Below are 17832 nucleotides of genomic sequence, written 5' to 3' on the forward strand. Positions count from 1 at the left end.
GGATTTGTGGAAACTAGGCAAGGAAATGTCAAAGGGTAAATGTTTTCTTCTACATTATCCCTTGCAGCTGTTGGAATGAGAGCAGTAAAACAGCAATACCTTGACAGGTATTTCTCCTGGCTTCCAAGCAAACTTTGCTGACTGTGACCTAAACAGCATCTCCAGTGAAAATCAGTCTGGATTTAAACCAGGGAAGTTTGATTACAATGTTCAAGCTTGTCCTATGTGATATTACTCTGAATTGCTCCAAGATTTCACTGTACTGATATAGAAGATAATTGGACAAATTATCTGGCAAATCTAAAAGGTGCAGTTCACCCAATGAAGGCATATTTCTGTCAATTTTGAACTTGCAAAAGATGTTTCAAATAAACCCTAGGGAGGATGAGAAACTGCCTACCTCATTGGTCCAGCACTTCAGGGCTGCAGCCAGCCACTGTCAGTTTTGCCACAATGAGTTTAAAACTAAATAAATAAATAAGCAAATAAATAAATAAAGGCTGTTTTTCTTTGAAATGGATAAATTGAAGAGGCATATTTGATTTCAACAACATTTTCAATTCAAAGTTGTTTACTATGTAAAACAGACATTTCAGGATACCTGTGAGTCTGTAGAGCTGTCGTAACTCCTGTAGCAAGATAAATCAGAGAGTTACAGACAGCTGTTGTTGTATCTACAGCAAACCACAGAGCCATGATAGCCAGGTAGCGGTTCCCATTGTATCTATCTTTTCTTGGGAAGCAAAGATAAGGTTCCCAGAAATGCTGAAAATCAGCTGCAGCCTGCTATCTGGAGGTGAGATAACCTGCTGGAAATGGAAAGCAGTATTAAATGCTGTCTTTGTTAAATGCCCACAAGGTGGCACTTGTCGTCTTTTTACCTCTTTGAGGTCTAAATTTTTATACTTGCAGCAACATAAAGAAATAATTTTAGAGGTTTTGAAACTTTTCTTTAACAGTAAGTTAACTGTGCTTTCATGGGAGAGGTATTTCCCACCCCTCCATTAAACTACAGGAAAGAGGCAGAGGACAACTGTGTTTTGCTTGTTACCATTGCACATGTGAAAATTTCAGCTTCAAATTAAAAACTAATTTATTTTTTTTGTTATAGAATATTTTTAAAATTTTTATTTGTCATCACTTATGTAGTCAGATACCACTATTTATCTGGCAAAGAGGAAAAAAAAATGAGTACTTCCTTCCCTTGCTTTGGGTAAATGAAAATCTAGAAACAAATTGTTTGCAACCTGCCCTAATAATGACTTCGAAGACGAGTTCATTTAACAGTAGCAGTGCCTGTGATGGGCAGAATATTACTTATTAAAATTTTCCTATCATTCATAAAGAGGCAATAATAGTAGATCTGCTCATAAAAGGCATTAAATGAGCTGTTTTCAGTGGGTCTCTCGTTCAACACCATTAGAAGCATTCCCCCGGAATTCATTGTTGCTAGATCAGACCTTTGTAGACTCTGGGATAAACCAGGACAGTAGTGTTATCTTCCCCCCTACTCCCCCCAACCTCTCCTCCCTCTCCAAGACTGATGGAATTCTTCAGAGCATGCCCTTCTTTAAGCCCCTTCACATTTGCTACAAGTGTTCTCTTGTGTCCTGCTTGGTTGCATTACAGAAATGGCAGTAGCCCTTGTAGCATTTTGAGGCATCATTTGCACTAGCTTTCTCTTAATCATTTTTACTCCAGTAATAATTAGAAATCTAATTGTATTTCTTTGGAGTGATATAAGCAAAAAACGTGTAAGGATGAAAGAGCAGAGAAAAGTACATTCTGTTGCATTAAAAAAATTTCTAGGGTGCAGTGTGTGTGATGCAGTGCCGTGCTGCAGCCCAAGGGATGCTTTCATTGGAAGTGCCTGTTCTCACTGGTTTGTGTCTTTCCATTAGATTGTATTGCACATCTGGTTCTTCTCCCAGATGGGAATGCCTTCGGAAAATGTGAAGCTTTTTTCTTGCTTAAATAACTTGAACACAATTTCATTTTTAAAATCCAAAGCTGACCATGTATGTGAGGTTTTATGAGCATTAAGGAATAGGGAGCTACCTGCATCCAAGTTCAGACCAAATGAGTAAAACTTTGTGTAAGGGGACTTGTGGCTGGTGACTGTCCCCTCTGCCCATGGGCTTGGGCATGTCCCTGTGGGTGGGTGGCTTTAGTGGTAGAGTGACTTTCTGGTGTGCCAGCTTCTCCGAGGAAACAGTTGGGTGCAGTTAAGCAGGCAACCTGCAAGTTGCCATCCCCTGGCAGGAGGTGAACCATGTCAGGTGGTAATAGCTCCTTTTTGGACCTACAAGCCATTTGTCTCAGATCAGACTGGGTTTTAATTTAACACCTACCAGCTACCCCATTCCGTCTCCCCACCACAGTGGGTTGTGTCTGCAGCACAGCAAGTTTGGAGCAGGGGACCCTCCACTGGGAGGGTTGGCTCTCCACATGCAGCCAGGATGTGTGCAGAGCTGTCACGTCTGGCTACATACTAAAAGTGGAGGCCTGTCTGGCATCCTACGGGTATGGGAAGGTGGACAAAAAAAGATGGTGGATTATTTGGGAGCTTTTGCACTGGAGTTCCTTTCATGACATAATGGTGTCTGCCTGCCTACGGAAGAGCCTTGACATGTCTAAAAGTTTTCAAAGTTGTTTGTTCATTGTTGTTATGTTGTTTTTTTTTCTTTAATTTGAAGGAAATCATGTGCCAAGGATAACACTGAAGTAGCATCAAAGACTCAGTAACAGTCTAGAATTAGCAGCTGTCATTGCTGTGTGTCATACATAGCATATTGTATATTCATGAATTGGGAGAAAATGTGGTGCTGAGTGCCTGCGATGTTCTCATCTCTGCAAGGATCTTCCCATAAACAAAGGAAATGCTGTTGTGCCCTAGTTGTAAAACGCTGCATGTTTTCCACATGTGCCCAGGCCATGTATGCCATCAGGTTCTTGTCATTGTTGTCTTTGGTTTTAGGGACTAATAGAACCATATTACTTTTGGATTAACATAATTTAAAATGTTAGTCACTTTTAAACACTAACTTCTTTTGTAAATTAACAATATAATAGTTTTTATTTTAAAAAAGAGAATATAGTTGCCCAAGGTCTCTTAAAAGGCATGGTGTAAGTCTGCGCAAGGTATTTTAGTTGGTAAAATAATTTGTTACCTCTGAGCTGTGGAGAGGTGAAGGTAGGACAAGACTGAGCCAGAGGATGATTTCCCTTTTTATATTCATGTGGAGGACCCAAATGCTGAAGAAGTGTTTGTTTCCAAGAAAACATTCCATGCAAGGCAAGAAGGGTTGTCCATGGCTTTCTCTCTTGTTTACCAAGCATGGGCTGAAATGAACTTCTCTGCCGCTTTTGGCAGCAGTGTGTGTGGTACTCTGCTTGCCAGGGTGGGGATGGGTTAGTTTCTGCAGGTCTCAGTGTGACAGGCTGGGAGCCACCCATGGTGCTTCTTACTCTGCATCACAACTCTGCCTCTGTCCACTACCCCACTATAGACCATTGTTTATCTTGCTGGCTGCTGGTAGCAGAGAGGTGGAGAGAGGCTTTGTGGAAAGAAAAAGATCTCATCTAGGAGCAACAAAGGACCTTTGGTGTATGCCCTTCCTTATTCAGGACATATGCAATAGACAGGAATATTTTGGCTATTCTCTGCACCTTACACAGAATCACAGAATCACAGAATAACCAGGTTGGAAGAGACCCACCGGATCACCGAGTCCAACCGTTCCTACCAAACACTAAACCATATCCCTCAGCACCTCGTCCACCCGTGCCTTAAACACCTCCAGGGAAGGTGACTCAACCACCTCCCTGGGCAGCCTGTTCCAGTGCCCAATGACCCTTTCTGTAAAGAATTTTTTCCTAACGTCTAGCCTAAACCTCCCCTGGCGGAGCTTGAAGCCATTCCCTCTTGTCCTGTCCCCTGTCACTTGGGAGAAGAGGCCAGCACCCTCCTCTCTACAACGTCCTTTCAAGTAGTTGTAGAGAGCAATGAGGTCACCCCTCAGCCTCCTCTTCTCCAGGCTAAACAACCCCAGCTCTCTCAGCCGCTCCTCATAAGGCCTGTTCTCCAGCCCTTTCACCAGCTTTGTTGCTCTTCTCTGGACTCTCTCCAGAGCCTCAACATCCTTCTTGTGGTGAGGGGCCCAGAACTGAACACAGTATTCGAGGAGCGGTCTCACCAGTGCCGAGTACAGAGGGAGGATAACCTCCCTGGACCTGCTGGTCACGCCGTTTCTGATACAAGCCAAGATGCCATTGGCCTTCTTGGCCACCTGGGCACACTGCTGGCTCATATTCAGTCGGCTGTCAACCAACACACCCAGGTCCCTCTCCTCCAGGCAGCTTTCTAGACAGACTTCTCCCAGTCTGTAGCACTGCATAGGGTTGTTGTGCCCCAAGTGCAGGACCCGGCATTTGGCCTTGTTAAACCTCATGCCGTTGGACTCTGCCCAGCGGTCCAGCCTGTTCAGATCCCTTTGCAGAGCCTCCCGACCCTCCAGCAGATCGACACTTCCACCCAGCTTAGTGTCGTCCGCAAACTTGCTCAGGGTGCACTCGATGCCTTCATCCAGATCATTGATGAAGACATTGAACAGGGCTGGACCCAGCACTGAGCCCTGGGGAACCCCACTTGTCACTGGCCTCCAGCTGGATTTCACACCATTTACCACCACTCTCTGGGCCCGGCCATCCAACCAGTTTTCCACCCAGGAGAGTGTGTGCCTGTCCAGCCCAGAGGCTGACAGTTTCTCAAGCAGAACGCTGTGAGAAACTGTGTCAAAGGCTTTGCTGAAGTCCAGGAAGACCACATCCACAGCCTTTCCCTCATCCAGTAGCCGGGTCACTTTGTCATAGAAGGCGATCAGGTTAGTCTGGCAAGACCTGCCTTTTGTGAATCCATGTTGACTGGGCCTGATCACCCGGTTCTCTTGCATGTGCTTCATGATAGCACTCAAGATCACCTGTTCCATGACTTTCCCTGGCACTGAGGTCAGACTGACAGGCCTGTAGTTTCCTGGGTCCTCCCTGCGGCCCTTTTTGTAGATGGGCACAACATCAGCCAGCCTCCAGTCCAGTGGGACTTCCCCAGTCTTCCAGGACTGTTGGAAGATGATGGAAAGGGGTTTGGCCAGCACATCCGCCAGCTCCTTCAGTACCCTAGGGTGAATCCCGTCCGGCCCCATAGACTTGTGACTGTCCAGTCGGGCTAGCAAGGCTCTGACCACCTCCTCTTGGATCACGGGAGCCTCATTATGCTCCTCTAGCTCCTGGGTTTGTACACAGACGGAACGACCCTCCTTACGACTAAAGACTGAGGCAAAGAAGGCATTAAGTACCTCAGCCTTTTCCTCATCCCCTGTTACTGTTGTCCCTTCTGTGTCCAATAGGGACTGTATGGTCTCCCTAGTCCTCCTTTTATTATTTATATATTTGTAGAAAGATTTTTTGTTATCTTTCACTGACTTGGCCAATCCAATTTCTAGCTGAGCCTTAGCCCTTCTGATTTTTTCCCTACACAATCTCACTTCCCTCCTGTAGTCTACACAATCTCACTTCCCTCCTGCTACCCCTCTCCAGGAGCTGCCTGCCACCGCTGTCTCCTCCTTCTGCCACCTGCTGCAGCAGGACTTCCGCAAAATGCTTCCAGCATTTCTGGGTGCTGCCACAGCCAGCAGTCAGCTTCTCCTTTTTACCCTGACACCACAGTATTTGTAGCCCATCTGTTATACTACTGTTGCCTGGGGCGGTGGCTGTATTCATCCTTTAATTACCTTAATGCTGTTTGAGTTTTATTTTGGTTGGAATGCATAAAAGCCCTTCCTGCTAGGGCCTGCTTGGCTGCTGCATAAAATGTTTCATGATGGCTTGAACTTAGTTTCTGAAATGCTGTTGGCACTTCTACTCAGAAAAATGAGATGAAATGACTTTTTCTGTTCAACTGCGCTGGTTTTGTGGCTTGAGATTCTCACCAGCAATAAAACATTGGCTTTATTTCTGTAAATCGTGTGATTTTTTTTGTGCATCCTTTGGGCATAGAGAAGGTGCTAACAAGCAAGATTTTGAGACTGAGGAGGAATTTTCTAGGTTGGTTTTTGGGCACAAAGAGGAGTCTGTTGTATGGGTCAGCAAATGGCCACATCTGCTGGTCACGCATCTCTCCAGGAGTTACATTTTGACACATGCTGCTGCCAAACAAAGCAAGATTATCATCTTAAAACACATGTTAAGACTTACCGGTTAGTGCCTGGGCCATAGCTTACAGAAGAATGTTTTATACTTTCTTGCAACTTTTAATATTTATGACTTACAGCATTCCTTGGTCATAGATTGGTTCAGAAAACATAAAATAGGATTTTTTTTTCCTCCTTCTCATGTTGGTGTTTTGTCCACATGGGAAAAAACTGGCCTCTTCCACAAAGTTCACCACCTGAGACCTCACCTGTGTTCAACAGGGTTATTGCTAAATAAAATCAAAGTTTGGGGAAAGAGCTGCTGTGTCTGTAGGTAGCTGATTATTTCCATCCAGACAGCATTAAGCTAATTTCCAGCACGATGCTACAGATCACCATGCTGCAGGGTATGACACAGAGTAAAAGAAAAATAAAACTGAATTATCTACAGGAAACCTCATGGAGAGTCCTCAATTGCTTTATGGGGTTACCATGCATAGTTAAGCTGCTGCTGCACTACTGTAGAGCAAGCTGGCTGATCTTCAGTGGGGAGAGAGAAAGAACCATTTCAAGCAGAGAAAAACATTTTTATTCTTTCTATAAAAGGAATACACAGAGACAAGCAGTCTAAACAGTTTGATGCAATAGTAACCGTTCTCATATTTGCCTTTTAAATGCACACTGGAAGTACTACAGTTGTCCAGATTTATAGGAGGGATGAAATGGAAATGGGTAAAAAAGAAGGAAAAGAGCAAAGGGAAATGCTACATTTTAATGTCACAATTAGTCAGATTTGTGTTTATGGAAACTTCTGAGATGCTCTCCTAGCATTTGTGTCTGTATATGAACTTCTCATAAATGGCTGTGGGATTTCCTATTGGTAGAAGCTCTTTCTTGTGGAAGGGTGTATTTCTGACAATCACTTTGTGCTTTTCAATTCTCAGTTGCAGATAGTTCATGCCCAAGATGCATAGTTCCCTGTTTCTTCATTAATTTGTGTGCTTAAAGGAGAGCATGCTGGGCCTGGAAAAACTCCTGCCCCAGTGTGACATTTCTGTCTGTGCTATTGCCAGAAGCTGCTTGTTGTGCTGTTCTGGGCTTTTCTGCCTTTGTTTTCTGTGTTCAGATAAATTTCAAGGAAGTCTTGAGTAGAGATGAGAAGGCTCGAGGATGAGTTACTGAGCCAATAGGTAGGTAAGTCCTAGCAGAATAGCAATGGGGAACAAACTAAAGTGTAGCTTAAGCATGAGAGCAGAGGTCTCGTGTGCTGATGAAGATTGCTCAGGCAGGGGAAAGTGAAGTTCTGCAGAAGAGAGAAAGAGAGTGTTTGGGAGGAAAGAAGTAGTGGCTAGAAAGTACTGAGAATTGTTTAAGGAGTAGTTAGGGCCCACTCCCGTCCTCCCTCATTGGAGAGAGAGAGAGGGAGAGACATAACCTGCCATGTAAGGTGTGTAAAAAATGTAGGTCCATGCCTGAACTGGAGGTTCCAGCTCTTACAGGTCTGTAATAGGACGCTTGCTTCAAAGATGAGTTTGATTTTGCTGCAGGTTCAAGAGCAAAAACTAATTCTGCAGGGTAAAGGATTATAAATGTATTTTCATGTGTCCTGCAGCATTATTGCCCCCACTCCATAACCTTGCTTACAGCTTTGGGTCTCAGTCAGATTTCCAGTGATACATCAGTTTAAGGAACTCTTACTCTTACCTTTACACTTACATATATATTTATACTATCACAGGTCTATTTAGGAGCTTGAAAGTACAGAAAGGAGCTTGAAAGTACTACTTTGGGCAGGCAGCTGTTTCTTTTCTGATGCATGCCAGGCTGGAAAATTATTAGATATCAGTATGTGTTCAGGGTAGAGAATTTGAAGTTGTCCCATTATATTATGTAAAAATATGCTTTTATACCCTTCTAATCAGAACGAAATTCTGGAGAAATAAAAAAATCTGTCATTGCTTGAGATAATGGGCAACGATCAAACATTTTTCACTTTAAGCTTAGGAAGACTATTCAGCGCCAAAATCTGTCTGTTTGATATTACAGTTTGTGTACATGGACAGAGTGCCTGATCTAAAATGTACTTGCTGCTGAGAGTGAGTCATAGTGGCAGAAGTCTCACCAGTGCTGGTAGGATCAATTCATGCATTTATGTTTTCTATACTGCTTTAGACCTTTGGAGCACAGCAGCCTTAAGCTGAATTGCATCTCACTTAAGGCAGAAAATACAGTTAAGATAAAACATAATGCACAGCTTGTAGAAAACGATTTTATTTTATCACAGAAACATTTAGCAGAGCTGAGATACTGTGCTGATGGGAGCTATACAGAAATATGAGAATTGACAGCACAGAGTTTATTGCATTAATTAGAAAGTGGTGCAGCGTTAGTGAGAAAATGTATTTTGGGTTCAGCATTTTCAGTATTTTTTTTATCATGCCTTAAAGTGCTTTTTGGGTACATTGGGTGCCTAATTGGAGATGCTGTATGTGGAAGCCTGCACTATCAAGGCGTTTTCCTAATAACGCATTTCAAAATACTGATGATGTGTTAAATGGGACCACATTGATTAATCTTTAAAAATGGGTAGTTAACAGCTGGGTCTGATGTTTATGCTTATTCTATTTCATCTTTGTGTAGTGGGGTGGTTTTAGTAACAGAAACATTCTTGCACGGAAACAAACATTACAGGCCATCTGCTTCACTCTTACTAGTGCGCTGTAGTTGCTGCTACAGTATTTTATATCAGATAACTTTTTTTTTTAAGATCAGGATAGAAATGACCTTTTGTTTTTTCATTGCCTCATGTGGGATGGCCAGAGGGTATTCTCATACTTGTAAAGGCAGTAAAGCTCACTGATAGATTTTTCTAACAAAATCCTTGTGCACAGCTGCACAACATAAATCATTCCTTCCAATTTCTGAATGTTAAATGTTTGTTGTATGAAAGTTACTGCTGTTCTTGCCCGCCTTTAACAAGGTTTGGGGTTTTTTGTTTGGCACAAATATTTTTGCTTCCCAGTTTTATAATCCTGCTGCCCTTAGTCATAACAATTATATAGCTTGAGTGCGAGCAAGTATAGATTAGACTGCCAAGATATCTGTATTTTCATAATAGTCAGTTCATATTTTACAAATACAGTGTGTTGTCGTTTCCTAAAATTATTTATTTGTAAATTCAGCTGGTGCATATATTGCCAAAACCAGACTGCAGCAAATGAAAATTCAGCTCGTGGGGGAGGAGTTGTCTTCTGGGACTAAACTCATTATTTTTACTTACACCTTTTGCCCTTTTTCCATGTGACATTGCAGTGCTAAGGGATCACGTTACAGTGCTTCTGGAATGAATCGACTGGCACTGCCTTAATTAAAACTATTGAAGTAGGAATGAATAACCATGGCTGCCTCTGTTGCTGCTGATTTTCTTTCACTGCCGTAGTAAGTGTGGGCTGCTGAAGGGCTCTGTGCGGTTTCGAGGTGCTCTGGCTGATCCCTGTGATGTGGTAGCGCATTTGCAGGACTTCCCAAAGATCAAATCCCATCGTATTCTGGGCAACGGCTGTTTGACCAAGTGCTGCTTTAATAAGAAAGTCATAATGAGTTGTATTTATAAAACCGACTACCACTGAGGTAGTGTGTGGGGATTCTGGTGTCCTCTGCACAGGAAGGGAATGGGTCTTTTAGAAAGAGTCCAGAGGAGGGCCATGAAGATGATCAGAGGATGGAGCACACCCATATGAGGAGAAGCTGAGAGAGTTGGTCTTGTTTAACCTAGAGAAGGCTCTGGGGAGACCTCAGAGTAGCCTTCCACTACTTACAATAGTCTAGAGAAAAGCTGGGGAGGGGCTCTTTAATAAAGAGTGCAGTAATATAATGAGGGGTATTGGTTTTAAGCTAAAAGAGGGGAGATTTAGATTAGATATTAGGAAGAATTTGTTTACTATGAGGGCGGTGAGGAACTGGAACAGGTTGTCCAGGAAGTCGTGGATGTTTCATCCTTGTAGGTGTTCAAGGCCAGGTTGGATGAGGCTTTGAGCAACCTGATCCAGTGGAAGGTATCCCTGCTCCTGGCAGAGGGGTTGGGATTGGATGGTCTTTAAAGGTTCCTTCCAACTCAGATCATTCTACGATTGCACCCTCTTCATGCATAGTGCTAAAATACAGGGTAAAAAATTGAGCAAAATGTTAGCTCAGTGGGGTGGAGAATGTATTGGGTGAGTCTGAGGAAGTCTGTACCTATTAAAATGGAAAATATCGAATTCCACTGAGCTCTAATTTAGAGATGTTTTGACGTGACTGTAGGTGGCAGAGATGGACTAAAACAAGTATATGAGGAAGGCAGATTGCTTATCCCAAGGGGAGGCAAAACAATATCTTTTCCCAGCTTCAGGCTCAGTTTTGGAGGCCCTAAGGACTCTGGAGTGGAGATGCCACTCAGACCAGAATTCAAGCAACAGGTTCCCAGATTACTTGATCTTTATATAGCCTCATAATAAAACTGAGACGTTCGGGCTATTGTTGGATGCAGCAGGTGGTTCCTGTGAGCAGACAGTTGTAAAGAGTGCTCAGAAATGAATGCTGCAGCAAGAACAGCAGGACTGGCTGTGTGGTTGTCTCAGCTTGTGACCCTGTGGTGTACTGAGTAACTCCCACCAGATAAGCACAGCGTCTTGCAGAAGGCCTTTATACCTCGTAGAATAAGAACTGAAGTTGGTCAGAGTAGTAAAACAGTGGCACAGAGACAAAATTTGCAACAGAGCCCTGAGCTCAGAATGTCAGATCAGTTGTCGGCAGGTCATAAGGGAGACAGAACTTAGAATACACTGGGGTTTGTTCGTTTGTTTGTTTAAATTATTTGAGAATTTAAGTTTGGATTTAGAAATATGCTAGTAATTTTATTATAGACTGTTTGCTTCTACGTAGAGCTTGCGCTCAGCATGAAAAAACCCTCCTTTTTTTCAAAATATTTCATAACACTTACATACTTTGGTTTTGTTTTAAGAGCTGTTAATTGCTATCCAGAAGAGGAAAAAGTTAATGGCAGGAATAAATTGGATGAAAATTGATTTATTGGTGTATAAATTGAGATTAAAAAAAATCTTTCTAGTGTAATTTAAAGGGGAACTTACAGATAAATAAACACTAAAATAATATGCATTCATCTTCCCTCCACAGTATTTGGCTTCTGATCTGTATGTTTGAAGTTTTGTAAATATGTTTCTATAGCTTTTATTCTGTCTGGCTAAAGAAAACGCTTTTCTTATTTTCAGTCTCAATAAAGAAGGGGAACTTTTAACAGGTTGTTCTGTACTGTGATAGTAAAAAAAGAAAATTTAGAATCCTGGTACAATATCTTAATAAATCTGCAAATACTTCTGCAGGGTTATTTCTGAGTTTAAAATGTTTCCAATGCAACTTTAAGAATTGTCATTTTCTTTCAGATACTGATGAATACAGGCCACCTGTTTGGAAATCTTACTGTAAGTATCTCAACGTTTTTTTGGATTGATTTGGCTGGTTTTGGTTTTGTTGCTCCGTAGAGACTAGGGAGATTTAGCACCTGAGAGAATGTATTTATTTCAAGAAAGTTTCCATCCTGCAATGGGACAATCTTTTCAATCAGAGATTTTGGCTTGTTGAAAACAATTTTAGAGAGTAAGTGTAAGAGAGCAGATTGAAGTACTTTTGTCAGCAAAAGTGTGCATACTAGAATTAAAAGAGCATTAAAAAACCAGCTTTTTTGTCACCTAGACCAGTCTTATTTTAATGGCTCACAGAGGTGAGTTGTTTGTGTTCTGTCCCTGCCATTGCCACCCTGATGCATTCAAAAATCAGTTAGGCCTTAAACTCGTAAATCAATCTTGTTTGGGTTTCATTTCCAATTTTTGAGTTGTTAAAGTAATCATGAGTTACATAGTCAAGATATTCTATGCAATATGAGCATTAGATGACTTCTGTAAATGAGAACATGTCTCAAGAAATTTCAAAGAGCTTAGGCTGTAAGTAAATAGTCATATATTGTAAAAGGGGTGGTAAAAATTACAGGAGTTGGCAAAACTGCCTATGCCTTAACAGTCTAGGAATGTCAGGGTCTCTTAAAATGCATTTATGTTAATTGAAGAAAATAGAAAGGCAGTGTCTAAAAAAAGGCTGAAGACTTTTAATTTGTCCATCTTCAGTGTTTTCTTTGTATGTTTTTTAAGAATTGCCAACATATGCAATTGCTGTCATGTAACTGAGACTGCTGGGACCTTGGTCTCTTTGTGAATCTGGTGGCAAAGTTTGTCTGTTGAATCATCATTCATTATGCCAGTAACTTGTCATATGCCAAGTCAGCCACTTAATAGTAAGAATTTGCACACAGAATGATTTGAACAAGTTTTTTTCTTGCAGTGGAGGGCTAAGAGATAAAACTGAGACACTTAGCTCCATGGTATTAAAACGTCATTAGTTATGATTACAATACATTTTTACACTTGTTACTGAGATCTCTGTATTTGTTCCCATATGTAAGCATTAACAGTGAATCACAGCTCTGTACCTTCTGTGAATTCAGGGAATGCTGCCCTCGTTGTTCAGTTTATGCCATGCCACAACGTGTAACAGGGGGTCCAATCTGTCTAATACTAAAACTCTGGCAGCTTGCCAGAAGCTGAAGGCTTGGGCACCTACAAATGTGGATGCACTCGCTCTCCTAGGCCATAATGAACCCTTCCAGTGGTTCAGAACTAAGCGCAGAATCATGGAGTTTGATTATATTTCTGTCTCATGATGGATGAAGAGGAATGTCTTGTTTGACTTCACTGGCAATAATTAGAGCAAGGAAACTGGTGTTGAATTGCATATGTCAGTTAAAGGAAGAGGAATGAGCATCCTGATTTGTAGCTTAACTAGTCTACCTGCTATGCTTCTGAATGGAAGAGGAGGATGATACTGCCTTTGGAGAAGAATTTCCTTCCAGAAAAGCTTTCCAGCCTGGTTTGAAGTAAGATGGGAAACAAATCTCAGTTTTCAGGGAATTTCTGTCTAACATGGCGATTATGAGTCTCTGCTGCTCTTCTGTAAAATTCAGAGAATTTTTTCCTTTGAACTTGACTGTACAGTTCTGAGAATTGGACATAGATAAGACTGGTGCCATCAAATATTACTTTTACAACGGAAGCTATGAAATCTGTGTACTGGCAAATAAATGGTCATGCTATTCTTTAAATTAAAATTGCTGGCGTATATACTAGTGTGCTGGTTTTCATCGCTTTCAGAAATAATTTTTGCAATACCAGTACACAGAACAGAAAGGACTGATTTTTAGTAACATCAGGAAAATTTTTTTGTTGTTGTTTGGAACAAAGTAAGTGATTTTTTCCAGTTTGTCTTATGATTACCTTATCATTGGACATCTAGCCATTTCCTTCATTCTCATGTAACTTAGCACATAAATACAGCATTTGTTAGTGGAAAGGATTTGTGATCAAATGAGAAGTGTAATGAAGCCAAATCTTGCTGGATAAATCAGTGTATGGTCTTATTACCTGAAGAAGGTGACAGGCCATGCTGTTAGACCTTGTTGTTAGTACTAATGGTTGAAAGATAATTTAATTTTGAAAGACTACAATTCCAAATGTCCATTTTATCAGTTTTGAGTGCTATTCAAATACTTAATGTTGACAGCCTTATTTTGTAGGTGACTTGACAACCCAAACTCTTTTTGGGATAGAAGTTGAAAGTCGCTCCTTTGGTATTATATAAGTCCACACATTAGCATCATTAAATTTACAACTGGCTCCTAAGATTTGTTCTGGCTTGATGAGACTTATTTAAAGAAAAAAAGAGAGGGAGGGGGAGTGAAGATACTTGTAAGTGTGTGTCATAATTCAGGCCCTAACTGTTTTCCCCTGCCACTAAACTACTACTACTACTAAACTACTAATGCAAATGCAAAGGCCATTCTTCTCTTTTTTTCAGAAAGGTCATCACTCAGTAGTGGCAAAAGCAGAGGGTTTGATTCTGTGATGTTCTGAATGATTCTTGTAAAGTCTTGACGTATTTCAGATGACTCAATAGCCTAGCTCCATCGCTTACTGAAGAAAGTCTGACTGCAGCCTGATTTGATGTTTAGTAAAATTTAATTTGCATTTATCATGATGCCTTTTCTGATCTGCTTTTTGCAAAGTTGACTGATCCTAACCCCATGACTCCCTAGTACTTGGGGAATTAATTGTAAAGATGATCAAATAATCATTGTTTGGCTAGCAACATTCCTTTTTCTGACCACTTGTAAGTAATTTTTGAGACCTTGATGTATGTATCCCCACATTAAATCTTGCAGAAAGTCTTCTTTTTGTTTAAACAGCAGATTTAATGTTAAAATGCCTAATTTGTACAATGATTCTATATTAATCAGAATTTAACTTCTGCCTTCTCTCAGTGTATCAGTTGCAACAGGAAGCTCCCCATCCTAGAAGGATAACCTGCACTTGTGAGGTGGGTATTATAAAGGTTCCATTTCACTGAGTCCAGTAATTCCACGTCTGTACTTAATGGTGTCCAACCCAAACAATGGTTCCTTGAGAGACTTGGTACGCTGATCAGAATAAGTAGCCTTGGGGACACTGTTACCTGGCAGTCCAATTAATGTAAAAATTGAATTAAAAAGCATTTTGAATATGATATGTATACCTGAAAATCATTTACTGGTTTTTAATTCTTAGATAAATGGAAACATTAATTTGCTCCTCCTTTTTGTGTCAGAAATTCACATAAGCAAGAGCAGAGCTGTACAGGGAAACTACACACCTGCACACACATCACTGCTGGTTGTGCGTAGTGTATCAACAGGAGGAAGGCTGAAACCTCCCCTCATGCTGTTATTTGAGTTTTAGTACTTAAGACTCATTAATACTAGTAGCTAAGCTGTACAGAGCCTCAGCTTTTAAAGATCCAAACAGTAACAACAAGGTCCTATTGATACACAGTGATCCAGAAGCACCTGCTCATGGGGTGAGTTTTAAATGCAGACCCAAAACTGCTAGTGTGCTCTGAGCTGCCATTCAGCAGAGCAGCACCTCTCAAAAGCTGTAGTGCTGGAGGGTTTAACTGATACCAAACATCAGTGCCAGCAAGATTTTATTCATAATTGCATCTCTCTTGCAGCTTCAGTTAGGAACGTGGGAAACATTAATTACAATATCAAAAGTGCCGAATGTTAGACTTGACTTGTTAAGCAGTATTACAAAACACAGCTCTTGCTGAATGACCACAGAAAGATATTACATTGCTGCAATAAAACTTAAGCATTTTTATCATGTGCCAAGAGAAAGGAAATTAATCTTTGAAATATGTTAGTCACTTCAATGTAGTATTGGATGCAGAGGGACATAACACTGTCAGGAACATGAATAGCTTACACTGTAGATCACAAAGAGGATTACTATACAGAATTAAACAGGCATTTTGCTGTCGTCTTTTCAAATACCCAGTTGTGATTCTATGAAGTAATCTGTCAATTTTAAGTTCAAAAGTGAGGGTTTAACAGAAGTGAAATTGTGTTTAGTGGAAGCACTCTTGTTTTCTTTTGTTAATTTGATAGATTTGATTTTTTTAAAAAAACATTTAGCTATAGTTAATGGTACTTCAGTAAGACAGAGCTATAGGAGAGAACAATACATGAATTTTACAAGAAGCATTGTAGCAAAAAGTCTTGTTTGAACAGGTGTGTGTCTACTGTTAGTAGACCCCCATGTAGGGGTATAATCATTAAGGTGGTTGTGCAGATATTTGATGTACACCAAATAAGGTGGAATGGAGATTTGAAGGAAAGATCTATAGAAGAAAAGATTGGAGATGTGAAAAAAGGGGACGTTTTCTGTTTTTTTTTTATTGCTATTGCAACATTTTTAGGAAGGTTCTTTTTGTTTTGTGTTCCCTATGATAGGGTTTTTCATTATATTACATTAATATACAAAATATCTGAAGCCTTGTCAGAGCTGAGTTTTGTAATACAGGTTTGTGATTGTACAGATATTGTACAGGATGCTGTCCTGTACAGGATGACGTATTTCACTCCCTGCCTCCAATGGATTGTGTTTATTGCTGATAAGTGCTGTTGAATAGTTCCTTTTTCTTTCCTCTCAGAAGTATTTCACTGATGGAAGAAGCGCTGGTATGTTTACAGGTATATGTACATATGGCTATTGTAAAACAATGTATGAGGGATTTTTGGTAGCCTCCTGACAATGTTCATTAGGGTGCTGACAGTTCACTGTAGTCTTATTTGCTGAGTTTTATCTCAGAACCTGCTATGATTTACTCATTTAATGACAGATCCTTATAGCGTATGCTTTTAGCATTGCCTGGCTCTTGCAATGAGCAGCAATTCTTCAGTTTCTTCAATTAGATGCTTTGAGAGCCTCAGCTGTGAATTTTTTAATTCTTATAGAATTAGAACCTTGATTTTTCCATATAACTTTTAGGTTTTTTAAAAAAAACAACAACAAAAACCAACCAAACAAACACAGGGCCACCTCCCTAACAGAAGAGTAAGGAGCAGGAAAGTAACAACACAGATAAGGAAATCTTGTTGAAGATAATGTAATGATTGTAATAGCTTTGCATGTGAACTGCACAATGCATAAGTACCCTGTAGTCAGGGAGAAACTGTAAACTGACCAAAGGGTCAATAAGATCTTTTGGCGTTATATCTCATGCTAGTTTGACCACAGAGAAGTGCATTGGGGTCTTTTTGCTGTAAGTGATAAGAAGTCACAGGCAAATTTTATACTAAGTTCTCCCTCGTAGTATTTCTTAGAATGCTATTAGCCTACCCAGTCAAATAAGCAGAGAAATAAATGTGTGTACAGTATCTGAAAATTAAAAATGTCTCCTGCCTCTGGAGTGCTGGAAATCCTTCAGCTGTTGATCAGATCTAGATTGTCTTCTTTTTAGAATCAAACAAGAGACCTACTCTTGCAAGCCAAATATAAAAGCATCTGAGTAAAGCTCATTCAAACAGGAATCACACTGACCACTATCATTTTCTCTTCCTTATTTTCACTTACTTTTAATGATATAATTTTATTTGCTATTACATGGGTGGAAAATTGAAAAGTTAGACCCATTTAGGTAAGAAAATTCATGGACTAATCATCCAAGCTCTTTGGAGGGTATCTGAACATACTGCATCCCTACATAGAGAGGTCCTCCTGTTCTTATTCTGTGAACAAACAGTCTGTTAGAGTCAATGGGAGGTTGGCATAAGTACCACAAGCAATCGAAGCACTCAGCTAAGTCCTGTCATCACTGAAGAAAGAAAAGCAACACGTGTGTCTATAATATCGTATTTGTATTAATATCTTTCAAAACAGGATTTTAACATATGAAAAAAATTAAGTGTAAAACTTGTCCTCTGCCAGAGGGAACAAAAATAGAAGAAGAGTGACATTCTGTATTTTAAAATAGTTTCATCCCAGACCCTGAACTGCAGAGTAAACCTGTGTCTGCACCATGAACGTTGTTCTAGAAACTGAGAAATAAAATCTGCAGTTTTTAGAAACTAGTGAGGATTGAACTAAATAAAATAGAGCGATGAAAGGATCAGTCAGTTGCAGGTATTTAGGTGCACAACAGAACATATTAAATACACGTTTTC

General features: G+C 40.4%; 1 protein-coding gene across 1 annotated transcript in view; it reads left to right on the top strand.

The window, feature by feature from the left end:
• Nucleotides 1-17832, top strand: part of CHN1 (chimerin 1) — a 106502-nt gene that overhangs the window by 13255 nt on the left and 75415 nt on the right. The window contains exons 2-3 of the mRNA XM_069861098.1: nucleotides 11630-11668; nucleotides 14614-14669. Coding sequence (XP_069717199.1) covers nucleotides 11630-11668; nucleotides 14614-14669 — 95 coding nt within the window. The remainder of the gene's footprint in view (nucleotides 1-11629; nucleotides 11669-14613; nucleotides 14670-17832) is intronic.

The sequence above is a fragment of the Phaenicophaeus curvirostris genome, chromosome 7 (genome assembly GCF_032191515.1).
Source record: "Phaenicophaeus curvirostris isolate KB17595 chromosome 7, BPBGC_Pcur_1.0, whole genome shotgun sequence".
Taxonomy (NCBI): Eukaryota; Metazoa; Chordata; class Aves; order Cuculiformes; family Cuculidae; genus Phaenicophaeus; species Phaenicophaeus curvirostris.